Source organism: Rhinolophus ferrumequinum (assembly GCF_004115265.2).
Source record: "Rhinolophus ferrumequinum isolate MPI-CBG mRhiFer1 chromosome 15 unlocalized genomic scaffold, mRhiFer1_v1.p scaffold_54_arrow_ctg1_1, whole genome shotgun sequence".
In the NCBI taxonomy this organism is placed as follows: Eukaryota; Metazoa; Chordata; class Mammalia; order Chiroptera; family Rhinolophidae; genus Rhinolophus; species Rhinolophus ferrumequinum.
Genome location: NW_022680357.1, coordinates 4,742,790 through 4,770,075, shown reverse-complemented (window position 1 = coordinate 4,770,075; position 27,286 = coordinate 4,742,790). Strand labels below are relative to the sequence as shown.

The 27,286-nt window shown below is 45.9% G+C and overlaps 3 protein-coding genes and 1 long non-coding RNA gene across 15 annotated transcripts in view; 2 read left to right on the top strand and 2 right to left on the bottom strand.

The window, feature by feature from the left end:
- Positions 1-1,392, bottom strand: part of LOC117019515 (zinc finger protein 75D) — a 60,695-nt gene extending 59,303 nt beyond the window's left edge. For 3 of the 8 annotated variants that reach the window (XM_033101303.1, XM_033101308.1, XM_033101307.1), the window contains exon 1: positions 158-1,392. The gene's annotated coding sequence lies outside the window, so the exon portion shown is untranslated. The remainder of the gene's footprint in view (positions 1-157) is intronic. The other 5 variants (XM_033101306.1, XM_033101304.1, XM_033101305.1 and 2 more) reach the window with 2 other exon arrangements.
- A 31-nt stretch (positions 1,393-1,423) lies between these two features.
- Positions 1,424-6,914, top strand: TIGD7 (tigger transposable element derived 7). 4 transcript variants are annotated; one of them, XM_033101310.1, is made up of 2 exons: positions 1,424-1,876; positions 5,148-6,914. In XM_033101310.1, exons 1-2 carry the CDS (start codon positions 1,860-1,862, stop codon positions 6,796-6,798), a joined length of 1,668 nt encoding a protein of 555 aa, XP_032957201.1. In that variant the 5' UTR covers positions 1,424-1,859; the 3' UTR covers positions 6,799-6,914. The 4 variants fall into 4 exon arrangements, with proteins under 4 accessions (XP_032957201.1, XP_032957202.1, XP_032957204.1 ...); XM_033101311.1 differs by having other exon boundaries at positions 3,782-6,914; XM_033101313.1 differs by having other exon boundaries at positions 1,579-1,876; positions 5,326-6,914.
- Positions 6,915-12,385: 5,471 nt separating this feature from the next.
- On the bottom strand, positions 12,386-19,295 carry ZNF263 (zinc finger protein 263). 2 transcript variants are annotated; one of them, XM_033101299.1, is made up of 6 exons: positions 18,561-18,980; positions 17,532-17,712; positions 16,991-17,064; positions 16,571-16,697; positions 14,961-15,077; positions 12,386-14,459 (listed from the first exon to the last, which is right to left on the bottom strand). In XM_033101299.1, exons 1-6 carry the CDS (start codon positions 18,948-18,950, stop codon positions 13,291-13,293), a joined length of 2,058 nt encoding a protein of 685 aa, XP_032957190.1. In that variant the 5' UTR covers positions 18,951-18,980; the 3' UTR covers positions 12,386-13,290. The 2 variants fall into 2 exon arrangements, with proteins under 2 accessions (XP_032957190.1, XP_032957191.1); XM_033101300.1 differs by lacking the exons at positions 16,991-17,064; positions 17,532-17,712 and having other exon boundaries at positions 18,561-19,295.
- A 46-nt stretch (positions 19,296-19,341) lies between these two features.
- Positions 19,342-26,600, top strand: LOC117019521 (uncharacterized). Its single transcript, XR_004422507.1, has 3 exons — positions 19,342-19,454; positions 25,176-25,311; positions 25,643-26,600. It is a non-coding gene; the product is annotated as an uncharacterized LOC117019521 (long non-coding RNA).
- The last annotated feature ends 686 nt before the right edge of the window (positions 26,601-27,286 follow it).

Here is a 27,286-nt window from a genome sequence, read left to right as displayed (position 1 = left end):
AAACAATAATAAATGAGGAAAGGTTGGTGCATGAGAAAACTGGCACCCACTGGCTGCAAAGAGTTTAGGGATTATCCAAAGATTTCATTTTTGTGCTTCCTATCTCATCTTCTTCATGTCAAGGAAAGATTAGGAGAACATTCTGAGTTTCTCTTACATTTTAGCATATCATCCTAGTCTTCTGCTTTAAAAAGAGTGTACAAACTTCTATGACATTTCATCCTCTTTTGATGATGGAAGATTTCACTTTGTGGAACACTTGAGGTTCTCCTTTCCTTGTATGACACTGGCAAAAGAGCTCTGAAACAGCGAGGTCAGAATAGAAGAAAAAGAATTAGGGAAAAAGTAGAATTTTCTTCTCAGAAAGCAATTTAGTAACTAGATGCTCAACTTTCTTCTTTGGCACTTCTTTGCAAGACGTATAAAAGACACTACACAGAAGATTTATGCCTGTATTTTTAAATTTCTGTTTACTTGAACTAGAAAAAATTGAGCCGACTTTTCTTTACAAAATGTTTATCCAAATATGAATTCGCAGAAAAGGAGAGAATAGCAGTTGATGACCTTTCTGACTTTACATTTAAGGGTCTATTAGAGTTCTAAGGGAGGCTGAGGAGAGTTTCGTGCGCCCCTCTCCCTGAGGTGATGCAGTAGAACCGGCACCGAGATTCTGTCCGAGATGCCACGGTATTCACAAACTGCCGCCTCCTTGTTGCCCACCCGGGCTCAGGGGGCACGGAGACAGGTCCTACGCTTTTGCATCAGCAGAAGCTGATCTTCCTGACGTTGAACTGCGGCTCTCCCGCGGTCACATCAGCCCGCAAAGGAAACGCCAGCAGTGGCGGGAAAATGGACATTACTGCTCGCCCCGCATCCGGACAGCGGGGAGGCCCTCTTGAGCACTGTGCAAGCGGGCAGTGTCCGAGTGGGCTCCAGCCGCAGGCCCAGGGCTATCTGCGCAGAACGAGTGACCTGCGTAGCCTGACCGCCGGCCTTCCCAAAGTCGCGCCGCAGGCTCGGGCCGCCCGACCACGAAAAATGGCTGCCTCGCCTCCAACCGCCTTGAAGCGGCAACGAGCTGCAGCCGGCGGCTTTCGGGGGCTCCGGAGCCGACGCCGAAAGAGAGCTGCTTCTTGGTTACCTCGGACAGCTGGGCTTTGTGGAGGCCTCGCCTTCTTCCTTGGGCTCAAATGCAAGTCGCCGCCCTTCCGGCCGCGGATTAAGGGCCACAGCGCTCCGCCTCGCGCCCCTCAAAAGGGTAGTCCAGCGAGCGGAGGCGTCGGGGCTATGCGGGACAGGCACCGCAACACCACACACCCACAGGTAACCTCGCCTCTTCCGTGGCGTCCCGTGGCGTTCCAACGCCGTGGTCCGGGAGCCACGCTCCCACCGGAACCGGAAGTGGAGTACTTCCGGGGTGGCTCCGGGCTGCTGCTGCGTCCCCCAGCGCCGAGGCTCCAGGCTTAGCGGAAGGAACTGATTTACTGCCTGGTTCAGCCCTGGCACCTGATAGAGTTAATGCCACCGAGTCTCCAGGCCGCGGCGCCTAGATGGGCCCTACGCGCGGCTCGGCCCGTGCGTGTCGCCGTCTCGCGGTCTGGCTTCTGGGGCGTTGCGCGCCTGGGTGGTTCCTGCGTCGTCTTCGGCTGCCGGCGGCCGGGTAATAGGGAGTCACGCCGGGTGAAGATTGCCCCCCCCCCCCCCCCCCCGCGCTTGTGTGGCCTCAGCCTTCTTACAGCCCAGCAGGCAGTCCCGGAGCTCGTCGCAGTGTCCTCGAGGAAGGAAGCCGTTTGTCTCGCCCAGGATCAGCGGCCCTGAGTGGTCTATACCCTTTTCTGGGCCGCGCTTCCCTCACAACGATGTTTTCTCTTATGAGGTAGGTTTTAACTTGTGAAATAGGTTACATTTATAGTTCTCCATGACAGAGAAACTTAGAGCTAAGAAGTGACTTAGGTCACATAATTTACCAGTGGCAGCTCCTAGACTGGAGTTAGGTCCCCTGTTACCCTATTTTTTTCCACTACAGAATGCTTTTTGGAGAATGGGAACCTTTTTCACCTTGTCTCCTACAGTGTCTGGCCGATTTACCTGGGTAAAGTGGGCATTGCACGCATATTTACTGAATCATATTTAAACGAATCTGAGTGTTTCGGTTTGTTTGTATTTTAATTATCAGTGTTTTCGTAGTATCAGCCTCTAGCAGTCAAGGGATTAAGTCTACTAGGTATAGCCAGTGTTACAAAGTCGGCAGGACAATATCTTTGAATCAGGGAATCTGGCAGAAGGGCTGAGGCAATTGCATTAGTATCAGTAACACGGGGTAGGGTAAGGTAAGACATAAGCTGAAAGCTGCAAAACTTCCAAGGAAATGGAAATTGATTTTTGTTTGGGGATAATTATAAAAGACATTGGGGGATTTGCCCGCAGCAGGGAGTGGGCAAAAGGAAAGGTTAAGAGCAAAGCCTTGAAAAGCTGGAAAGACTAGAGTGTGACATTTTTACTAAATGTAATTGGGCTACATTTAAGGAAAGTTAGTTAGAAAATAACTTGATGTGGATCTATGTGCTTTGAGTGGGAGTGAAGAGATTGCATTTAATAAAGTACATCCTAGAGCATCATTTGAGGGTTTTCAAGGGAGCTTCTTTCCAGGGCAGTTCATCTAGAGGTAAGTTAAGGTGGGAATGAAAATGGGAGATCATTATGCTATTTTTGCTTTTACATAGAATGATGTTAGTCCTTTGAGGCATTGGTCTTGATCCTTTTTGAGAGAAAAGGATTATACAGAGGCAATGATAATAAGCATGTGCCTAAATCACTTGCATATGTTTCAAAGTAGGTTCATTTCCTTAGAATCTCAGTCAGGTTGGGGCTTACTTTCTTCAAAGGTCATTTTGTTTCCAGCCTCTCAGAACCAGTGGACAGTGATGCTCTTAGCATTTAGAGCCCCATTATCTGGCCCAAAGCATATAATTAGAACTTAATAAATTGAATAAATGAAGTTCTGCCAGCAGTGCCCTTGGATGTCATCGGAAGGCCTGAATCATGTAACATGGGGAGGGAGTTGGTTAGGGAAGATGGGGAGAAGAACGTGGGAGAAGAGACCCTGTGAAAGGAAGACGAAGAAGCAGGGCACAAAATGGTGAATAGTGAAATGAGGGCCACTGATGCTTTTCATTGGTTGAAGTTTGTGCCATAGTTACTTACTTTTGCTGTGGAGCCCATAAAAGTCCTGAGTCTTTCCTTTAGATGTCACCTTCCCTTATATGGGCATCATTTGAGAAATGCTGACTGTACCGTTGGGAAGCAATGAAAGCAAACACGTGGCCTTTATTATGAGACACCACACAACTGCTGTAGTGGGCTGAATGGTTTTTGCTGGGTGACTGGCTAGAGTTAATGGTGCTGCTATTGGCTGACAAATACATTGTTTTCTTTTTCCATTTACAATAGTTATTACTTAGTATTGCCTTAGTTATAGCTGTCTCTTTTACAAAGTTGCTTGATCTTAGTCTGTCACTGGTTCCACACCCTGTTAACTATGATACCCTTTCATGATCCTCTCAGTGCTCCACAAACCAGTTGGCAGTTCTTTCCTCTAACAAATCTTAGAGGAAAACTAACGGTGTAGACTCTTTTGGATTCCTAGATAAGATGCTTGTGAGAATTCTATGTAGTTGAATGCATGGAAAGAAAGCCAGTCAGGCTTTGCCCTAAGGAGAGGAAAAATCTGAAATACCAATCATTTTCCTCATTTCTCTGACATACTTTTTTTTCTTCATAGCACGTGGAATGGCAATTTATGTTACTTCCTATGAGGTTGTGTATCTGGAATGAGAACCATGAAATTAATCTAGAGTAGGACATTTCTAAGGACATGGAATGGAATTGGGCAGCATCAGGAGGTCCTGAAAAGAATATTAAAGGGAGCTGAGCTACAGAAGTTTGCCAACAGAAGGATTTATGGGAACAACTGATCAGAAACACTAGTAGAGAAACTTTTTGAATTTCTTCAAGCAGTGGAAAAAATGGGAGTCTTGGTTTAAATTAAACAAAATCTACACTGAAGAGAAACCAAATAGTCTCAAATACTAAAAGTGTGTTACTTAAAACCCTAATGTAAATTTAGGAAAACAAAAGGACAGATCTTCTAAAATTTTTAATTATTGTAAAATATGTGTAAAACTTTTGGACTCACCTCTAAGACTTGCCACGATTCTGAAACTTGCTGACATCCCAGGTGAAAAATAACACTTGAGACTACATCAGATGTACACAAGGAAGAAGATCTAAGAATGGATAAGTACTGCTAACAAATTATTACGTACTTACAGATTACCTTGGTTAACATAAGAAACACTCAATTTAAAGCTCAGTCTTTAAGAATGCTATATTGAATGTAATAAGAGTTGGATTTCATTCATATGGGTAACAGAAACACCAACTTCCTTATTCACTTAAAGATATTATACAACAGTTACCAAATTCCAGCTCTCCAGACACCCCAATTCAGGGAATCTTGGAGTTTTTTATCCAGGTGGATAGACTGCTGCCCAGTGAACACTAATACAGAGCCATATGAGCACCATTTTCTTTTTTGGCAGTGAGGTAAAATCAGATCCTTTGGGAAGAGAAGCCTCATTGCACCTCTGCTATACAAGATTACTCTGTCCTTGCCTTTGAGGCTTTCACACTTCTTCTCAAGCACCATTTTTTATTGAGACTTATCTCACCTGGAGCTGTTTTTGTGTGCACATCTCACCTCCTCTCTTCCTTTTGTGTCTTTTCCTGTGTTAACTTAAAAAGAGTATACAGGTATTCCTGTTATTCCTGACTGGTGCTGCTATATCTGTTGAGGGAGAGGAGGAGCAAAGGGGTTCTGAAAACTGACCAAACATGTCTTGCAGGAGCAACAGCTAGAGAGGACTTTGGCATTGACAGATTTCTGAGTTCGTAAGACCTTTACCTCTAGACCAGCACTTTGGTTATGAGCCCTTACCCCTTTTAGCCCATTACCCTCCAGTACAAATAAATGCCTGTGCCTTTTAGGGCTTTGAGTTAGTTTGGGGGTAGGGGGTATTGTTTTTTAGTATTTTTCCAATTTATTACGGCTTTTTCCTTTTTTTCTACTGGTTTGAAACCAAATTCAGTATGAATAAGAGAGGGAAATATACAACATTGAATTTGGAAGAGAAAATGAAGGTTCTAAGTAGAATTGAAGCTGGACGATCACTTAAAAGTGTAATGGATGAATTTGGAATCAGTAAATCTACATTTTATGACATTAAAAAGAATAAGAAGTTGATTTTGGACTTTGTACTGAAGCAGGACATGCCATTAGTTGGGGCTGAGAAGAGAAAGAGGACAACAGGAGCCAAATATGGAGATGTGGATGACGCAGTCTACATGTGGTACCAACAGAAACGCTCAGCTGGTGTCCCCGTCAGAGGTGTGGAGCTTCAGGCTGCTGCAGAGAGGTTCGCACAGTGTTTCGGGCGAACAGACTTCAAAGCTAGTACTGGTTGGCTTTTTAGATTTCGAAATAGGCACGCAATTGGGAACCAAAAAGTATGTGTGGAACAAGTCCTAAGTTCAGTTCCAGAAAACGTTGAGCCATTTCGACAAAAACTGTCCATGCTTATCAAAGAGGAGAAACTGCTTCTAGCTCAGCTATACAGTGGGGGTGAAACTGACCTCTTTTGGAAGTCAATGCCAGAAAACATGCAGGCAAACAGAAAAGATATATGCCTACCGGGGAGGAAAATAAACAAAGAGCGGCTGTCTGCTCTTTTATGTGCAAATGCAGACGGAACTCATAAGTTAAAGTCCATCATTATTGGAAAATCAAAGCTGCCCAAAAGTGTGAAGGAGGACACAAGTACATTACCTGTGATATATAAACCTAGTAAAGATGTTTGGTTCACCAAAGAATTGTTTTCAGAATGGTTCTTTCAAAATTTTGTTCCTGAGGTCAGGCATTTTCAACTTAATGTTCTAAGATTCCACGAAGAGGATGTCAGGGCCTTGTTACTTCTGGACAGTTCCCCAGTTCACCATTCTGCAGAATCACTAACCAGTGAGGATGGTCGAATCAAATGCATGTTCTTTCCCTATAACACTTCAACCTTGATTCAACCAATGAATCAAGGTGTGATCTTAAGCTGCAAACGACTTTATAGGTGGAAGCAACTTGAAGAGAGTCTTGTAATTTTTGAAGAAAGTGATGATGAGCAAGATAAAGGAGAAAAAGGGTTTTCCAAGATTAAAATCTACAACATAAAAAGTGCAATTTTTAACTGGGCAAAGAGTTGGGATGAAGTAAAACAAATAACCATAGTAAATGCATGGGAAAATCTGCTTTACAAAAAGGAAGCTGAATATGATTTTCAAGGATTAGAGGATGGGAATTACAGACAAATTCGTGAGAAATGGGGGGAGTTGGAAACCAAGCTAGATGATGATAGTGTGTGGTTAAATAGGGGTGATGAAGAAAAGACTAGTCCCCCAAAATCAAAAGGTGGAATTACAAAGGAAGTTGTTCAAAAAAGAGAAGCCAAAGAGCCGATTGCTGAATTTAAGTTATCTGCTGTAAGAAAGAGTTTAGACAACCTTCTTAACTTTGTTGATGCCACACCTGAGTTTCAAAGGTTTCATTTCACACTGAAAGAGATGCAACAAGAAATAATCAAGAAACAGTTCCAGAGTAGAATCCATTCTAGAATTGGTAGCTTTTTGAAACCTAGGCTTCATAATATTAAGGATTCCTTCAGTATGCCTTCAACTTCTGGTTCTAGTATTTAGATTTTGTGTTTAAAGATTTCTGTATTTATATGATATGAATTGTCATTGTTTTTATCAACTGACCTCATTTTACATATCAGTGCCCATATAGTTTATAAAATACACAATTTGAAAACAATAAATGTGTTTCTTTAAATGTATATATTCATTAATCTATATATTTTTTCTATTTTAGACAAGGATCTGAATAATGAGGAATTATTGCCCCAGGTTATCTAAAATGGAATGGATTAAATGGGGGGAGAAGCTTTAAAGTCTATCTTAATGTATTAACAGAATATAACAAACATATTCTGACTGGTTCTAGTTTAAGAAGATAAGGATTAGGTTTTCAATTTAATGTTATGACATGCTCTACTTTCTTAAATCTGTTACCACGTATTTAGTGTTTGTAACATGCTGATGATAGAAGATACATAAAAAGAAAGTATTCAAATTCTATTGACCGATAATAGTCTCCCTTAACACTTTGGTATATTTCATGTATTTTTAAAATAGGCAGATTACATTATAAATACAGTTTTATATCTTACTGTCTTAATATATTTTAGGCTTTCATATTTATAAGAAGTTAGCATTTGTTGAGATACCTTGCAAGCCTAGAGTAGAATGGATTGTGGAAGAAATTGAAGGGGATGTCAGATGAGCATACTGGACAGCTCTCTAGTTCTTTTTGAGTCATTGCATCAAATATCTTTCCAGAATAAATTCCCAGAATAAAAGACCAGCAGTCACACCCTTTTTCAAAAGTTATCAATTTACTCGTGCTGGGCAAACTTCATGTTGCCTGCCCTTCTATGCTAGACATGGGGCATTTAGACCTGAATTACAAAGAATATGAATAGGAACAAACCACTGTTGGATATGTAAGAGCTAAGGTGAGTATGGAGAGGGCTTGGATAGGAGTCAAGCGTGAGGGTCAAGCATGACTTTTGTGTTGGGCTTTAAAGTTTAGTGGAGGAAGGGAAGGGCAGTCTGGGCATAGGGGAGTGTGAGCCCAGGCTTTGTTGTGAGAGTACATCTCCCTAGGAAGCTGCAAGGTCCCTGGATGTTTGCTGTAGGAGCAACTGGCAGGAAAGACAGGTCAGGGCCAAATTTTCAGTGCCCTTGGGAATCATCCTAAGATTTTAGACTTCGGTCTGGGCCCATGTAAAGCCCTGTCGGCTCTACCTCCTCTAGTCTCCACATCTCCCTCCTCTCTGTTCCAGTCCTTCCTACGTTGCCATCCCACCCTGCATGGATGACTGCACCAGTCTAGTCGCCCAGCCTTCTTTCTTGTCCTCTCCCCATCCTTTTCCCCACCCTGTAGCCGTGGCGATTGAACTAAAACAAAAATGAGGAGGCACTTCTGCTTACGGCCCCTTTCCGAGTGCCCATCCCCACAACAGCTCTGTGCTGTCCTGTTTGCTGGACTGAGAGCCGGCCCTGACGCCCAGCACCGCTGTCGGCCTGGGCTGGTACGCACACCTAAGAGACCAGGACGTTTCGGAGTGTAGTCGCGCTGCCATTACCCTCTCGGGTGGGTAGAGAGGGAAGCCCTGCGGCCATGTGCCGGTTCTACCCCGGTTCTACCCAGGTAGCCAGGGCTGCCGCAAGTCCACAGCCAGGCAGCCAACCAGAGCGGCTGGATGGGGCGGGGTCACAGGCTGAGGCCCGCCAGAGAAGGGAGCCTCTTGGGGCAGGAACGCAGTGGTGGTCAGAGGGGCAGGGCGTCAGAGAGGGGTGGGGAGCCTGTACGTGCCTGCGTTCACTCACTGTTCCCGCACTGGTCTAGAAGCGCTGGTCTCGAAGGAGGACGGTGGAGGGTGGATCTGAAGGGAAGAACGACAGGGACAGAGGCGGCCGCCGACGCCCCGTCAGCTCTTGCTCCTTCAGAGATCCGCTGGAGAGTCATCCTGAGTGAGACCAGTCTGGTGGGGCAGGCTGGTGTTTCTAGCAAAGTGGCGTCCAGTCCCCGATGCCCACGGAAGGCTAAGCTGCGAGAGCCACAGATTTGTTTGCTTTACCCAAGTCTCAGAAAGGACTTACGTCCTTGGTTCTGAAAATCATTCCTAAGAACTAGAGCTCTTCTGAGAAACTTCTTGTTCCAGTGGCTCGGGCAGGATTCCTAAATGTTAAGCTGGACACCTTCCCAGGAGAGCAGGGAATCCCCTCAAAGGCAGCTTCACCTAGGTTCTGGAGCGTTTTTCCTGCCTTGAGGGGAAATGAGGATGAAGAGGCAAACACAGTTCCTCATTATGTCTACGACACCCCAGGATCTCAGAAATAAACTTAGTATTTTTTTCCCCACCCTTTCTGCTTGGGGAAATATTGTCTCCCTGGAACAAGTTTGGGTCCTGGTGAGTCACCAGTTTTGACTTAATCTTCTGGGACATTCAAGGTATCTCAGTGATGAATTGAGGACATCAACTGGAAGATCTGTCCGGATTTTTCGTGTGGTCTAAGCCATTTTTCATCAACCATCTTGTCATTGAATTTCCCTAAGCCCATTCCCACTGCCTTCTAACTGTGTACCAGTCAGGCAAGACGGAAACCTTCCTAGTAAAAATTATCGGATGAGAAAGAATTATGTCTCCCTTTCAAGAATGGAAATCAAGTTTAAATCAAGTGCTTGTAAGCTAGATTGAAGGCTAAAAGGAAATGCTAATAAATACACTTTTACTTTAATTCATCTTGCTATTCTCGAGCTCCCCACACTCAAGTGTTAGGAAGTCTAGTGATGATAAATTTGCTAGTTGGTTTCCTATAATACACATTAAGACCTTTTACATGACTTATTTCAAATGCTTGCGGAACATTTACAAAAGTTACATGTCTTGAAGCAGTGGTGGTGACTTTGCCTATTCCAAAATTCTATCAGTTGATAATGTATTGGTTCAACAGTAAATTTCAGAATATATCGAGACCCATAAATTCATTAGTGCAGTAAAAATTCTTAAAGTGGTGTCTGATAAACAATTTAATACTTGTTTTAACTCTTCCAGTCTCTGGACCTATAGACTGTCCTCATTACTGTCTGGCCAGCTTTTAGTCTGCCTCTGACAGGCTTTTTCACATTTCTTAAATGTCCTACTGATTCTCCACCCAGGAGGCTTTCTGCTGCTCTCCTGTGCTACATTTGCCAGAAGGACATGTGGCTATTACTCAGGGTCAAGCCACATCTCCCAGGTCACCTCTGTACCTCTTTGGACTTAGGGAGCCAGGGGTCTTTAGTGCATAATTCTCCCTTTGACATAAAGCCAACTGGAATCTGTTCTGGTTTCTTTTACAAGAGGACTAGCAGGTTAAAAGTATTATGTACAAAGTATGTGTGTAATGTAAAAGTATGAATGTAAAAAGCATACACTTGGCTATCCCTTGCAGTGACCTCATGGGAGCCTGCAGTAAGGGCCTCTGACCTGCTCTTTGAAATATGACTACAAGGGAAGATGGCATTAATCCTGCCTATCTCTAGCAGACTGCTCCCTCAAGTTCCTGCCAGTGTGATTTTACATTGATCTCAGTGCCAGCGAATTTGAAGAAAGACAACCTTACCAGTATAACCTGCCCACAGATGACACAAATACAGAGGGTGCCAAAAAAATGCATACACGTTAAGAAAGGAAAACTATTAAAATTGTAATACTCAATATATACCGATAACAAAAGATGAACACAAGTCATGTTTGACTTCTACAATTACAAGAGGTGCTCAAAGTGGTTACCATCAGCGTCCAGATACTTCTTACAGCCAACTACGCTTGAGTAGTGTTGACCAAGGTGTCCACTTGTATACATTTTTTTGGCACCTCCAGTAGAGGAGTACTTTCTATGTGCCAAGCACTGTGCTAAATGTTCTACATGCAACAATTCACGTGACATCATCTCCTTAAAAGAAGGCTGAGGGCCTGCCCGGTGGCTCAGGCAGAACTCCGTGCTCCTGACTCCGAAGGCTGCCGGTTCGATCCCCACATGGGCCAGTGGGCTCTCAACCACAAGGTTGCCAATTCAATTCCTCGAGTCCTGCAAGGGACGGTGGGCCACGCCCCCTGCAACTACGATTGAAAACGGCACCTTGAGCTGAGCTGCCTCCCAAATGGCTCAGATGGTTGGAGCGCGGGCTCTCAACCACAAGGTTGCCAGTTTGATTCCTCGCCTCCCGCAAGGGATGGTGGGCCGCACCCCCTGCAACTAGCAACGGCAACCTGACCTGGAACTCAGCTGCACCCTCCACAACTAAGACTGAAAAGACAACAACTTGACTTGGAAAAAAGTCCTGGAAGTACACACTGTGCCCCAATAAAGAACTGTTGTCCTTCCCCAACAATTAAAAAAAAAAAACACACACACAAAAAACAAAAAACAAGGCTGAGAACAGTTATGCATCTGATGTTTGACAGAAAGGGAGCTAAACTGGGCGCTAAGTGGAGGGTTGTACTGGAAAGCCTTTTTAATGCTGAGAGCAAATATATGGGGGTCCTTGTTGCTCTAAGCCTCAAGCTGCAATGCTCCACGTAGGAACACCACCAGTTGGCCCTTTGTAAGAGATACATGGGGGATACTACTGGGGGAGGGAAGAGGAGGGAGAGTGAAGGGGAGGGAGCTTTCCATTCTTGTGAGATCTACAATACACAGGTCGCCATCTTAACCAGAGAGTGCTTAGTGACACCAACTTGACACCACCCACCCATTTTATTGCACCAGCAGCCACATCAGCCCCATCCTACTCCTACCACTGTGGATCCTACATTAATCTCTCTCAAATTCCCACTGCCCTCCAAGCCTTGCCCCAGTGCACTCCCATCCCCACATTACCACTGCTCTCTTGTGGATAAGAGAAAGGCAGAGAAATGAGAAACTAAGATTTTTTTTTAAAATTAGCTAAGAAAACCAAGGAAAAACTCATATTAAACTGAGGCAGGGCTAAGACAAGACTGATAAGAAAAGGGTGGAGCACATAGGATTGTTTCCTCGCTTTAAATTGCTATATTTGATAGCTGGTTGCCAATGAAATGTTTCACCATTTTCTCCCATTTTTCCTGGCATCGGAATGTCCTACTCCTAGAATACTTCCTGATATTTTACCTCTTTTTCCATAGGTACACACTCCTAGAATTCCTATTCCTGATTCCCCATTCTAAAATATAATGCTTTCCCCTAAGAATTTTGCCCTCCTCACGTATCTTCCTTCCATTAATGGGCAGTAACTCAGTTACATCAGGACTATCTTTTCCTGGGACTCATTTGCAAGATCAAAATATCCTGTCTTTGTAGAGCCAGATCTTCCTTCAGTTACTTCACAAGGAAGTAAACATTCTAAACAAAGAATTGAAGACACTTTTACTGCTGTGCACCACAGAAGAAAACCTCAGAGACCATTATAATATCACCCCAAGCAGCCACTGGGCTTGACCCTTCGTTACCACATAGCAGTCCCAGACTGGAGCTGGCCAACGCGACACGCACCATAGCCTGTCTGCTGCCACCTTTGTCAGACCCTTCCCAACCAACCCAGTTAGACCACAAAGAGAAAGCAGGTCCTCCAACCAAAGCAAAAGGGAGACAGATCAACACTGGACACCAGGACAAAGGCCCTCAACGAAAAGTCACACACTTTCGTATTTCCTGAAGATATTTATTACCATCCAAACATATCTCCAACGGGAAAAGACATGATCCCTAATTTTCCTCCTAAGATCCACGTTTTCAAAGTCTCCCAGGGAACCCATCTTACATGAAACTCTGAAGACTCCAGAGCTCTGTTTATCTTTCTCTGACAGAGGTGGAAGTCTTGATCTCTGCAAAGGGTAGACTAATTCAGACTCCAGTCCTCTGCCAATTCCTAGGCTGACCTAAAAATTCCATCTTACTATTTCCCTTAGGTCCTTAGGTCTCTGGGTCCTTCTTGTCTGAAGTGCCATTTACATGCATGGCCTGCCAATGGACCCATCCTCCTGTCGAGCACTGAGGTGTACTGGTGGCTTCCCTGTCAGGGCCTCTGGAGAGCTACAACTCACCACCAGTCTTTGGTTGCTCTCCAGTTGGTTTCCCAGGAGACTCAGCCCCTCTTCTTTGGTCTCAAGGGCCTCAAGAGCTCAAATGCTCCTGCTGAATGTCCCAAGTGAGGAAGCAGGAAAAGGAAAGTCACATGGATTCCCAAAGTTGCTGGGAAAGATACTAGACACAGTTAAGGCCTCCAAATCACAACTTGATAAATATACCAAGGGGGCAGGTGCACCGAGACAGGGCAGACTTCACGGAGAATTTCACCCTTAGCACATCACCTCAAAGACTTGCCATCCTCACTATTTCAAACATAATTCCTTTATAGTTTTATGCAAATCCTTTGCTGCCTCACAATGACCCTCACACCCCGCCATCCCTGTTACTCTTTATAGTAATTACCTTAAAAACACAGATGATTTGGTTGGCTGGATAAGCAATACCAGCTCTCAACAACAGGACCCTCTGAACATGCCACCTTATCTGGGGCAAAATGAAATCCTATTGTTTCTATCCGGTGTGAGTTCTCTGATGACTTATAAGGCGTGAACTCCGAGAAAAGCTTTCTCCACATTCAGAACATTTATAAGGTCTTTCTCCTGTATGGGTTCTCAGATGACGAATCCGATTGGAGCTGTGAGAGAAACTGTCTCCACACTCGTGACAGGTATAGGGTTTCTCTCCCGTGTGAATTCTCTGGTGCCTGATTAAGTTAGATCTATGAGAAAAGTTTTCCCCGCAAAGGGCACATTTATATGGTTTCTCTCCTGTGTGTGTTCTCTGATGTCTGGTGAGGTGCATGCCCTGCCGGAAGCTTTTGCCACAAGTCAAACATTCAAAGAGTTTCTTCTCTGTCTTGTGGGTTCCATGATTTGTAAGAAAGGGGGTGCTGTCACTCATTGCTTCTCCACACTCGGAGAAGGGGTAAAGCCTCTCTCTCTCGTGAGTTCTTTCATGTATGACAAGGTGAGAACTGCGCGAGAAACTTTTCCCACACTCAGCACACTTATAGGGTCTCTCTCCTGTGTGAATCCTCTGGTGCCTAAGGAGGTTGGAACTGTGAGCAAAGATCTCCCCGCACTCAGGGCACTTGTAAGGCTTTTCACCGGTGTGCGTTCTCTGGTGTCTGTGGAGGTTGGAGTTGCAAGAGAAGCTTTTTCCACATACGTTACACTGATAGGGCTTCTCGCCTGTGTGGGTGCGCTGATGGCGAGTGAGGTGAGTATTCTGACTGAAGCTTTTTCCACATTCGAGGCACTTATGGGCCTCCTCTCCCAAGTGTGCTCTGTGCAGTGATAGAAAGTGTGGGTTCCCTCCAAAGATTTCACTGCACTCCACACCCATACACAGTCTTTCTGCTGCATGTATTCTCTGATGTCTAATCAGGTTCGAGTTGTTAGAGAAATTTTTGCCACACAAGGGACATAAATGGAGCTTCTTCGGCTGTAGTTCCTTTGGTCGTCCCACTTCTCTGCAACGTGTGGCCGCCACTAAAGACTGCTCCATCCGACCCGCTGGGGGAGTCTCCCAATGCCCTTCTGCCCTGTCCCCAGGCTGTCCCTGCTCAGGACTCCAGGGCACCTCCCCTCTGACCTGGCCAGGCAGCAGCGCCTGCGGATGAATGCTCTCAGGGGAAATGGACCAAGCACTTTCTTCCCGGTTCTCAAATTTCTCTTCCCCTGGTAGATGGAGAGAAACCAAACCTCTACATTATTTCTACCCCGGAAAAAAGAAAATCCCACAGTAGGTCAGAAGTCCAGAAAAGCTGGTTCTATCTCAGTTTCCTATCTTCCCCATCCAGGGAAAACATTCTAGGGAAGCATCTGGATTAAGAGGTAGGGCCATTGCTCAGGAATCAGAGCTCAGACCAATCCTGAATTGCCTTGTAGGGGCCCCCATCTCCTTCAACTGAGCCTCTGGCTTCTGCCCTTCAAAAATGGATGCAATGGAGCAGGGCTGGGACTACAGAGGGCAAATGAGCCAAGGAGTGAATGCCTCATTATATTTTGCACCGTGGGTATCTCACCAGCTTCACTGGGATGAAAGTGGGCAGTAGAGACACAGCAAGCAATGTACCGCCCTGGCAGTGGTGTGGGCTAGCCCCACACTCAAACCCTCAAATGTCTCACTCCCAACTGGGGGAGACTAGCTAGGCAGACTGCTCGTCTTTCATTCCTTACCTGGAGCTGGGCTTCTGGGGCTCAGGCCCTCCTTGCAACTCTGGACACTGGGATCCCATGGTTTTCCTTCTTGTTCCACCTGGGTGCTCAGGGCTTCCTGACTGGGAACCTGAGACTCTGTTCACAATGAAAGAAAGAAATTTCTAAGTCATCACTTTTCTCTGGCAGGCAGGGGAAACAAAGATAGTCGTCTTCCCTGCCCTCAGTGGGTGGGTAGAGGGTGTAATAAGTGACAGCAATTACTTGGAATATACACTAACCTGTTCCCAGTGGTTACTTCTAGAGAAAGAAATTGGGAGAGACTAAAGCTTTTTTCCTTTTTTTTGCAGTGAGAATGTACACTTGTAATTAAAACAATCAAATGAACATAGAGTGGTTAATTCCTCGACGAATCAGTTTAATATTGTAGAAGAGCCCTGACTCCTACGTATAAATAGAGAATAGAACTAAGTTTGGGCAACTCCAGAAGGAGGAAATATAATACGATGGACAACCAGAAAAGGACCTGGCTGGGACTCTGAGAGGACCCTGAAGTCAAAATCCAAAAGTGCCACTCCTGTGCCATGCTAAAAACAAAAACCTCACTCCAACTAAAGCAAACATGGACTTTAAACAGTGTAGCTTTAAGAACTTGTGTTCTGAACTTCTCTCCCTATGGAGCACACTCGCTGAAAGACCTGTGCTCAACTTAGGGCACCTAGCCACAGCAGTGACCCTTTTGCAGAATTAGTGCAAGTGAACTGATAGCTGTGCTTCTCTTTATGAAAACCTGATGTATGAAAACAAAGTGCAGTGTGATTCTTCTACTGTGTACAGCAATGTAGCCATAATCATAATAGACACATTCCTGTCTTATGTTGTTTTTAAGACTTCCCCCAACTTTTTATTATGAGAATTTTCACACAGAAAAGTTGAAGGAATTAAACAATACACTCTCCACCTAAATCCTACAAGTTGTTCTATACTCTCCACCTAAAAAACTATCGGTTTTTTGTCGTATTTCACAAGTTTCATTTTAAATCTCTGCATAGTATTAATAGTTCAACATATAGATGCATCTTAATTTATGCTTAATATATTTAGCTCCAGTGTTGGATATATACATCATTACCAAATTTCCACAAGGCCTTCCCTGCTTCCTGAATTTTTAAGGGCTAGGACGGCTGCTAAGCTGTAATGTTGATGCCACTGCCCCTGCAATTTGTATCTTTGGGGAAGGGCGTAGAAATACTAATGAAGCACAGAAAACATAAGTGAGGTCAAGAAGAAACACTTCCAAATTGCAAGGTATCAAGAACTTAGAACCCCACAGCATCCTACGACACTGAAAGTGTGTAGTGGGGAGTGGGGGCAGTCACTGGATTTGATTCATTCTGTCCTGGGAAGTCCATTATGGCTCAGACTCCCTGCTTTCGGCTCTGGCAGCTGGGGCCCATAGTGTGCCAAGTGTGCCACTTGGAAAATGTTTAACTGATCCTAGTCCAGGGGATTTTAGACAAAGGGAGGCCTTTTGGAAAAATTGGGAACTTAAGTCCAGAAGGTGAGTGGCTAAGGGACAGGACCCTGGCCAGAAATGGCTCAGTCTTCATCCCTGGAAAAGAAGTCCTTACCCAGTGAGTCCACATTCTCATAACTCTCCTGCACCGTGTCCCTGGAGAGGGCCCTCTTACTAGGATCCTGATGCCCCCACTCCTCCTGGGAGATGTACATAGCCACGTCCTCTAAGCTCTCAGGCAACTGAAACAGCACAAGATCTCCTTTAGCCCCTGAGGCACCAAGAACAATTCAAGCAGAGTCATGGGTTAAAAGGGCAAAACCCGGGGGTGCCAAGGACACATTTCATGGGGAAGAAGGGTGCCAGGCCTAGGAGTAAGGTGAGGAGGCAAATAAAGATGGGAGAGATGTGCTGGTGAGGGAGAAAGAATCCTCTCCAAGTGGCAGAAGGACCCAACCACCACAAGAACAACATGGGGTGTGTGTGTGTGTGTGGGAGGGAAGCTAAGGGGAGACATTGAGAATTTCCACATCACCTGGGGCCCAGTCATCTCCTTGTCTTCCATGTTTCCTTCGGGAGGAAAGAGAGAAAGCCAGGGAGCAGACAATGCTGAAGGTGACAGAAATCATGATGAGAATGGCATTCCTAATTCTTCGCAACCCAGGGATTATTACAACATAGTATCCATTCCCCCACACCCAGTCTCTGGTCTGGGGAGTAAACACTGAACAAAAGAAGGCAAGAGAGGCATAATAAAGCCATATCGAAAATGACATCCTAAATTCCAGAATGAGGGTAAGGAATACCAGCAGGTAATCTGCAGCATTCAATCCCTCTATCATTCATCTAGCTCTAAATGTCTGTTCTGCATACAAAAACGGCTTACTTACTAAGGGATCCCCCTCCCTCTGCCCACCCCCAGAAAAACCCAACCACCAGTTCTAGGTCTTTCACTCCACTCTGGGAACCCTGAAGCCAGACATTCCCTCCTCCTCGGCAGTGGTGCTCCATTCTGCTGCCAGGGGCAACCCAAAAGCCCCTCTTCCCTCCCACCTGCCCAGATGACTGTTCCTCACCCCTCTCCTTTACAGCCTGGGGGTCCCTTTTAAGGCTGGGGCCTAGCAGCTCCTGCAGCCTGGGGCCAGGGCTTCGCTCAGTCTCCATTGGCTCCAACTTGAAGCTCGGTGACTCTCGTGCTGTTTCCAGAGGCAAAGGCTCCTCCAAAAGCATTTCTGTTCCCCGCCCACGGTTTGTGACCTGGGAACCAACCCACATCACTCATCATCACAACAGGGCCCCACAGGACAGGAAATTAATACAGAATTCTGAAGGAAAACCTTCAGAGAACTAGCAAGAGAAAACGGTGGTTTCCACCCTATTCTGATCCCATGTGCATGTGAAAAAATGGGGGAGGGGGGAAGAGAAGAGTCCACTGCTAGAGAACACTTTCCCCACACAGCTCTTCTGACACACCTCACTCCCTCTTGCTTTCCCCACTTTTTCTAGATGCTTCCATTCCTCACTGTTGAATAAGTTAAACTTGGCTGGCCCTGGGGGCAAGTGCTCTCAAAGCCTCAGTGCCAAACTGGTTTTCTAAATCCACAATTAACCCCGACCCAGCTATGAAGAGAAGACCAGACTGCTGGCCCTAATACAACAATAGCTAACAGATATTAAGCAGTAACTATAAGCCAGTAATGACCAAAACTACATGCTGCCCTTTCTAACTCAAAGCAACACTAGAAAGGTATGTTACCATTTTCAAATTTACCAGTGGCATATCTGAGACTCCAAAAGATTAAGTAACTTGCCCAAAGTCACAAGGCTAGTAGAACAGAGTGACAATTTGAAACCTGCGAGCTAATTCCAGGGCTCCCACTAATGCAGACACTGCCTGCATATGGTAACGGGGGACTCTTCATTACTCACTCTATCCACTTGGATAAAATCTGGAGAATGAATGTTCCTGACTAAACTGCAAAAAGGCTTCTTGCCCATGTAAGTCCTACCCAGGGAAATGAAGTAAATTCTTATGGGGAACTGGGCCAACACGCTCTCCCAGTCCTGGGGCCAAACAAATCGCAGGTAAAACATCTTTTTCTCACCTGTTGCCTCAGTCTCCCAAGTTCCCGCTGCATATCTTCCACAAGGGTCACCGCTTCCTCGCCGCTCTCCGGGTGCAGCTCCTGAACCCTGCTCTGGATCTCCTGGGGCAGGATGGTTAGAAATTGCTCCAGCACCAGCAGCTCCAAGATCTGCTCCTTGGTACGCATCTCAGGCCGCAGCCACCCATGGCAAAGCTCCTGAAGCCGGGTTAGGGCTTCCCGGGGCCCAGCGGCCTCCTGGAAGCGGAACCGTCTGAAGCGCAGGTGGGAGGCCTCCGGGCTAGGCCCTGGGTCTGGCGGGAGCAGCTCCTGGTTCCAGGCGCAGTCCTCCTCCAGTTTCACTATCAGGAGCCCTTCCCGGTCTTGAGACCCCGGGCCCGACGCCATCATCAGGACCCCGGAGTGTGCCTTGCCCCCGAAACGAGCTGCGCCCTCCTGAGAGGGAGCCCCCGGCCCCAGGCAGGAATAGCTGGCGTCAGGAGCCGGGGGACCCGGGGCTTCAAGTCACGGCCAAATTGCCCAGCTTCAGCCCGGCCGCAGCCGCCTCCGGCACCTAAGCCTCAGTAGGTCCAAGGCGCCGTAACGCCGGCCCCCTGGCCAGCCCTCCACAGGACCGCCTTAGGGCAGGACCTGAGCGCCACGCTTTTCGCCTCGTCGCGGACTCACACAGGACTCACGGCTTGGCTCCCACGCCGGAAATTGCAGAGCGCGAGTTAAGCGTCCACAGCCAACTGCGCCTGCCCGGAACCAACTTCCGGGTCACGTTCCGCAGGTCTCGGCACAGATTCACCGCCGACCAACCAGAAGGGAAGATTTACCTGCAGGGACGGGAGAAGCGAGAGGCCAATTGGAGACGAGAGGCGGGGCTATTCGGCGAACCCCGAGACGCCAGAGGTCGCTGGGGTTGGTCACGGGAGTGGGAGCGGGGTCGCTAAGTCGATTTGTGGGTGATAATCCCAAAACGGGTGCGACCAGCGGGGCTACCTGGGTGAGAATTCTCCGGAAATCTCACTAAGATACAAACTCTCGAGCGATGCGAGATCCACTTCTTCAGAGTGTCGAGGTGGGCCCGGAAATCGGAATTGTTACATCCCCCCGATAAATTATTCACCCACAGGCAAGTTTGAGAATAACCGTCCAGGACATGACGGACTTAAAGGCCGTATCTACCCACGCCTGTTACTTAGGGTTTTAGGAGAGGACCCCACCCACCCTGGCGGCCTCGCAGGTTCGAGTCGGGCCGAACTTAACCGCCAGCTGGGCGTCCCCGGGAGGCCGGGAAATGAGCTGCCCCGCCCGAGTCAGCGTCCTCGCGGGGTCTGCCGGGAGATGCAGTCCGTGGTGCGGTACGCGCCTGCGCCTGCGCCATGGGCAGGTGCGGGAACGGTGGAGAGCGGCGTGGGGAAAGCGTCAATCCCGCTCGGTACTGCCGGGGGTGTGGAGGCCGTGGGACTAGTGACCAGTGGCGGTCCCCTGCCCAGCCAGAGTCCTGCTTTGGACGGCTGAACGTCCCCGAGGACCGCTCCGGACTCGGGCCCGCGCCACCGGCTCATGATTTGAAACCGGATTTTAAACTTGCCTGGGACTTGTCGTTCATTGTCCCCCACTGCGGGGGCGGGATCGTTATTTATCTCCCTTCTAGCTCGGCGGTGAATTTTCATCGTGAGGGGAGAATGGAAGCAAACCTGGAGGGTCGGTTCCCTGGCCGGCGCAGTTGAAGGCTTTGTGCCCGTAAGAGGGCGAGGGGGCGGCCCAACTGGGAGGCGGGTGTCCATGGCCAAGGTCCCCCCAGCTCCTCCATTCCCTTCAGAAGGGTCAGGCCTGTGGGCTCGGGAGATAGAAGCGTCCTCGGAGTGAAGCGTGACAACCAGTACCGTTTATTGAGCACCTGCTTACGTGCAACCGGATTCTCACAACATACAAAATTGTAGGAAGTAGATGCTATTATCATGCCCGTGTTACAGATAATGGCACCGCGTGTCAGTTCTAAGTCACTCGCCCAAGGTCACACAGCTAGTCTGTCGCTGAAGTTCAGGCCACCATGATGGCAAAAGGTGATAAGATGGAGAGAGTTGATTTGAATGACTGGGTGGAAAGAGTCCTAAGTATTTTTTTTCTTGTTTCATGCCAGGGAAAATGACAGGTTCACAAGCTGTTGTGGCAAATGCAGGCCCAGAGGCCTCACAGCACATAAGCAGGTATAGGTCCATTTCAGAAAACGTGACCTCAGAGTCCTCTAAGACCATTTTCATGTTTTAGACATATTTCAAGAGACTATAGATTCTAACCTTATAACCAGTTATCTGGCATTTATTGTGTCATCACAGACAAGTAATTAAGTCTTGCTAAGCCCCAAACCTCAGTCCCTCATCTGTTTTGAGGGGATAATTCTATACCTACTGTCACGCAGGGCGGCCTGCAGGGTCTCAGCTCCCACTCCCCACATAAGAATGCAGGACATAGTGAGGCCAAAAAGGAACACCCACGGAGCCATAGGTAGGGGAGTCACACCACTATATTCTCGCTGGTGGCTGGGTTGGAGACACAGGAAACAGGAGCCACACTGTTCGTAACCCTCACTGCTCCACTTGCAGACTCAGCCACCATCTTCTTGCTAGCTCCCCCTTTTTTCTGCTAGCGTAGCCACAGCAGTTATATTAGTGGCCAATTGCTCACTGGTTACAGCTGACGGCCAACTAGCCGCAGCTGATGGCCATTTGATCACAGTCGACAGCCATTTACTACCTGAGCCAGCACCTTTCTATGTGAGGCTGAGAGCCTGGAAACTGCTTTTTGGGGCTCTGTCCCCACACTCCACCCCTACAGGGTCTCGCCTCACAATCTATGTGACAAGCGTCTTCCGCGAGGGGCCCTGTGCGAGGAGCCTGGAGGTGAATGCTATTTCCTGGACACAGCCAAGCTCTCTGGTCAGAGCCAGGGTTTCTCAGGGCACCACCAGTACTTCTGAGCACAGCCAGACTTCCTGGACTTCTTAGGGTACCACCAGTCTCCCCGGGCACAGCCAGGGTTTCTCAGGGCACCACCAGTACTTCTGGGCACAGCCAGACTTCCTGGACTTCTTAGGGTACCACCAGTCTCCCCGGGCACAGCCAGGGTTTCTCTGGGCACCACCAGTACTTCTGGGCACAGCCAGACTTCCTGGACTTCTTAGGGTACCACCAGTCTCCCCGAGCACACAAGGGCCTCTCAGGGCACTGCCACTCTCTCTGGACACAGCCAGACTTCCTGGACACAGCCAGGGCTCTCAGGGCACTGCCACTCTTTCTGGGCTCAGCCAGACTTCCTGGGCTCAGCCAGGGCTCTCAGGGCACTGCCACTCTTTCTGGGCTCAGCCAGACTTCCTGGGCTCAGCCAGGGCTCTCAGGGCACTGCCACTCTCTCTGGGCCTCTCATGGCACTGTGCTGGAACAACAGCGGCTCACAGTCAAGGTGCTTACATACTCTCAATGGTGGCTGGTCAAGACACAAAAGCAAACATCCGCCAGTTCCACTACATAGTGGTATGTTCCCAAACAAATAAGCTGTCCATTAAATTAGGGATGGAAGGCAATTCCCCATAGTCCATAGTCATTCGCCAGGGCTGTCCTAAGGGTGAGGGATGACCTTGACCTCACCCTCAGCTCCCATGGAGGACTCAGCAAGCGTTTCCTCCTGGGACTACAAGTCCTGCATCCGGGCTGCCTCAGCAAGCACTTTCCAGCCCACGGGGCCGCAACGACTTTCGCTTTCTCCGGCCTTTGCTGGTTGGGGAACCGTCCACGTCTTTCCACCCCTCCATGGGGTCCAGCTCTCCAGCAGCTGCTCCTCCTGGTCTTCCTGCAACTGAGTGTTCATACGCACAAACTGCTCCACTGCCCTTCGGAGAGCTTTGTCCGACACCATACCCTGCTCGCTGCGCCATGTGTAGTGCAGGGGATCCTGCCAACTTCGCCATATGTCATGCAGGGTGTCATGCGGGGTCTCTGGTCCCGCTCCCCACATAAGAATGCAGGACATAGTGAGGCCAAAAAGGAACACCCACGGAGCCATAGGTAGGGGAGTCACACCACTATATTCTCGCTGGCGGCTGGGTTGGAGACACAGGAAGCAGGAGCCACACTGTTTGCAACCCTCACTGCTCCACTTGCAGGCTCAGCCACCATCTTCTTGCTAGCCCCCATTTTCTGCTAGCCTAGCCACGGCAGTTATATTAGTGCCCAATGGCTCACTGGTTACAGCTGACGGCCAACTAGCCACAGCTGATGGCCATTTGATCACAGTCGACAGCCATTTACTACCTGAGCCAGCACCTTTCTATGTGAGGCTGAGAGCCTGGAAACTGCTTTTTGGGGCTCTGTCCCCACACCTACCTTATAACATTGGGTGAGAATTAAATGAGTTAACATATGTAGGATGCTTAGAACAGTATACGCAGCACTTAGTGTAAACTCAATAAATATTACATATTATCAGTGCACAGCAAATTCCTGAAGCCTTACCCTATTTCATAAAAAAGCCACTTGGATTATTATTGCAGGATGGGGATATTTGCAAAACTACACATACCTTCATATGAGAAGAATGAAGGATGAATCATTTGCTATGTAAGTTCCCTTTGATTTTATGTTATTAATGGATATTTAAAGCTAGATGGAGTTTCAGATTTACTCAAAATTAGTGTTAATACTCCGCCATTTCTTTGAGGTCTAACTATATTCAGACAGAAAGTAGCTGCTATTTGGAAGTGGGGTTACAGGTCAGCAGATCTACAGGGGTTCATTTAAGGCAGGAGTTCCTAAGGTCCTAAGGAGTAACCTAAGGTCCATGAAATTCTAGAGCAGCACTGTGCAATAGAACTTACTGCAATGGTGGCTCCTGAGCACTTAAAATGCAGCTAGTGTTGCTAAGTGCTAGTTAGTGGCTATCATATTGGTCAAAGGGTGACATGGATAAATTAGAGATTTTTGTAAACCTATTTATATTGTATGCAAAATTGCATGTGTATGTGTATTTTCTAGGAAGTGGATCCATGGCTTTCATCAAGTACTCCAAACCACCAAACAGATTAAGAGCCACTACTTTAGGGCTTTGGTGAAAAGTAAATTAAGGAAAATAAGTATGCCCTCTTGTAACCACTGTTGATTCTGCTTTCTTAGACTTTCTTGTCCTCGGCTATAGGTGGCTCTTTAACTCTTAACAGAGAAAAACACATTTGAATCTCAAAGAACCCCTACTACTCCTGGTCCTAGTTCTTATGAGTACTAGATTCTGTCTCTAGAGCTGCTTTCAGTCCTTACCTAGGTCTTATAGATTCCTGTGCACTCAAGGGGGGCAGTAGTCTGTGCCTGGTTTTCAAATTGGCATTTGATGAAATCTAGTGTTAAGACTTTCAAGTCTGTGCTCTTCCGCATGGGAGCAGACAAATGAGCAGCTTCTGTCTTTCTGAAATGCTGCTCACCTTAGGATATACTGGCCTCTAAGCTTCTCCCACCTTAAGCCTTTAGTATTTGCCTCTACCCAGTTTTGGTTTCTTCCTACTTTACTTGACTACAGCTTTCCTGTGATCTGTGGCTTAGGGTTTACTTTTAAGTGTATCACATTACTCTTAGATCTCACCTTAGCTTTGAAATCCAATCATAAAATAGTGACTGTAAATGGCATTTCATTTGAAATGTATTTTTTTATTAATCTGAAATATATTGCCTTTTCCCCATGAAAATATAAAATAAGGCATTTTGCTCCACTTCCTATAGCTTGATAAAATGTTCTGGAATTTACATTTTCCTTCACATTAACATGAACCAAACTAACTTACTACTATTGTTTGTTAATGTTAATATTTAAACATTTTTCTCTATTTGGATCTTAAATCATGTTTACCAACCCACATTTTATTGCAGTCCACTAAATTTTGTCAGAGGTGAGGAAGGAGAGGAAGAGTCACATAAAAAGGGTGCAAACTATAACTGCTGTCAGTGAGGGAAGGAATGCTAGGACATGGCGGGCTGGAGAAAATTTTTCAAGTCTTTAGATTGCCAGAAACATTGGTAGGTAGTTGTTTGGGTTAATTTCAAGATAATTCACTTCTAGACTTCAGCTAGAAGAAACACATAAAGGTGGTTTTTGTTAGTCACCAACCAACCCAGTTCACATACCAATTTTTATTTGAAAATCTCTTAACTGAAATTAATCCAGGATGTAGTTCTAAAACTTCCACTTTTACCCCTCTCTCTCCTCTTGTGACTCAATGGGAGAATGCTTCTCATCTTTAACACAGAATTTTAGGAAGATTTACTTCAGATTTTAGTCCTAATTTAGATAATTCTATTATAAAAATATTCAAAAGATAACATAAAACTAATTTAGGGCATTGACTTTAACACAAAATGAATTCAGTCCTCTTGCACGGGAGGACAAGAGCCTTGAATTCAACTCAAAAGGAGTTTTTCCCTCATTTTGGTTTTGTTTTAATATTGAAAAACTGCCTGACAAAGGCTCCAAGTAAAATAATCCAACTGAGAAGGAAATAGAGAGGCTATTTGCCCCAGTAGTCAGCCTGAATTCAGGAAAAACCAGTGGTAACACAAATATACTTCTTGTTTTTCTTATTACCAGGATATCCAGTACCACAACCTGACCTGAGCTTCCCAGTGGAGCACAGAGATATGGCATGGATGGAGGGATTGGAGATTCTACAGAAATGAAACAATTATTTGACTTCAGGATAGGCCGAGTGTCCACTGGATACGAGGTAAGAAAGAAAAGAAAAATTCAGGGCCTGGTGGCTCAAGAGGTTGGAGCGCTGTGCTCCTAACGCTGAGGTCCCCGGTTCAATTTGCACATGGGCCAGTGAGCTGCGCCCTCTACAGCTAAGATTGTGAACAACGGCTCTCCCTGGGAGGCGGAAAAAGGGAGAAAAAAAAAAAAAGAAAAAAATTTAGCCTTAATTGGAGTAAAAGCCCTGAGATCTATTTAGATATTTCTATCATCCCATTACTGGTTTAATACAACTCTTTTTTACTCCCTCACTGTATTTCTCCTTGGAATAGGGTGACATGTTCAATTTCTGTTTCTTCTCTCAGGTTTTGAGATCAAGAGAGAAAAAGGAAGAAACTTCTTCAAAGCAGAAAAAACTGGGAATTCTGCATCCATGCATTGTTCCTTTAGAGAGGAATGCTATCCATGATTCTATTTTATAAAAATGACTAAAAATGTTTTAGAAAATCAGTGTGGAAATCCCCAGATTTAGCAAAACTTATAGATCATCATAACTAGAGAGAAAGAACCCAGAGAACTCCAACCTGGAAGAACTTGTCAATGTTGGACTTACTGAGCACCAGAGGATTCATTCAGAAGAAGAAACTCAAAAGTACCCTGGATGTGAGAAAAGCTTCCTTTGTTGAGACCTCTATAGACAGACACCAGTACCTCCACATGGAAGAGATCCTATGAACACACTACATTTTATGGAAAGCAATTTGACAGTGTTTTTTAAGCATCTTAAAATGTTTCTCCTCTTTGATCAAGCAGTTCCACGTATGAGAAACTATTCTAAGGGGAGAAACCAAAGGAAAAAATAGCTGCAACGAAAATAAAAGTCTTCACAAACACACATGAGCAACCTTCAAAGGTTCCCCACTTCCCTGATAATAAAGTCCACATTCCTCAACAAGGCTGTAAAGATATTCATGATGCAGGTCCCAAACTGTGGCAACAAGCACTGCAGTTGACTCCTGCCCCACCCCAAGTCAGAATCACTCTCTTCTGGGTCCCCAGATGCTTTGTTTAGACCTCATTTTTAATAACACAGTTCACCTTAGCTAGGAGGGATACTTGCAATCATACTATGTATGACCTGTATCCTCCTCTGCCCTTCCAATGTACATACATCAATGTCACACATATGACTGGAGTTTTATAGGGTAGAAAACATCTATTATTCATATCTTCATCCTTTAAACTGCCCTGTACATACCAGACATGAATATGGCACTGATTCAAGAAAGATGTAAAATAGCTCTTGGAAACTAAGAACATGAAACATTGTGGTGGGCCTGCCTAGTTGTACTTCTAATTTGAAAAGAGAAGCATAAAAATCAGTGCCCCCTCATAAGTATTATAATGATTAAGTGAAATATTTTAATGTAGGCTCTATACAAAATAAACTTTCATATAAACAGTATATATCAATGTATTTTATTTCTAGTCTTTGTTGTTTATAACGATAAAAAGCATTTAAGGCTATGAGTTTTCCCCTCAGTACAGCTTTGGTTACATCCAATAATTTTTATTAGAATATTCTCCTTATTGATGATTTCAAATTAGTTCGTCGTCGCAGTATTTAATTTATTTCATCTTTGAGCCAAGAGTTGGTCAAGTGATTCATCTGGTCAAGAAACTTTCTTAAATTTTTAAACTGCATTGATTAGAGAATGAGATTCTATTTCTGCTTTGAAAGTTAATTTAGGTTTTCTTGTAAACATATTTGATAAAAAGAAAAACTTGTTAAGTACCTAAAGGCTCTAGAAAGCAAGAGTTCTATTTGTAGTGCAACAAATCTAAAATAGCCTTGGACCTCGCAAGTACTTTTAAAAGTTTGGAAGCATGCTTGGTGCTTGTGTGAAGGGAAAGTGAGATAGAGGGGGCAGCTGGATTGCTCAGTTGGTTAGAGCGTGAGCTCTTAACAACAAGGTTGCCAGTTAGATTCCTACATGGGCCAGTGAACG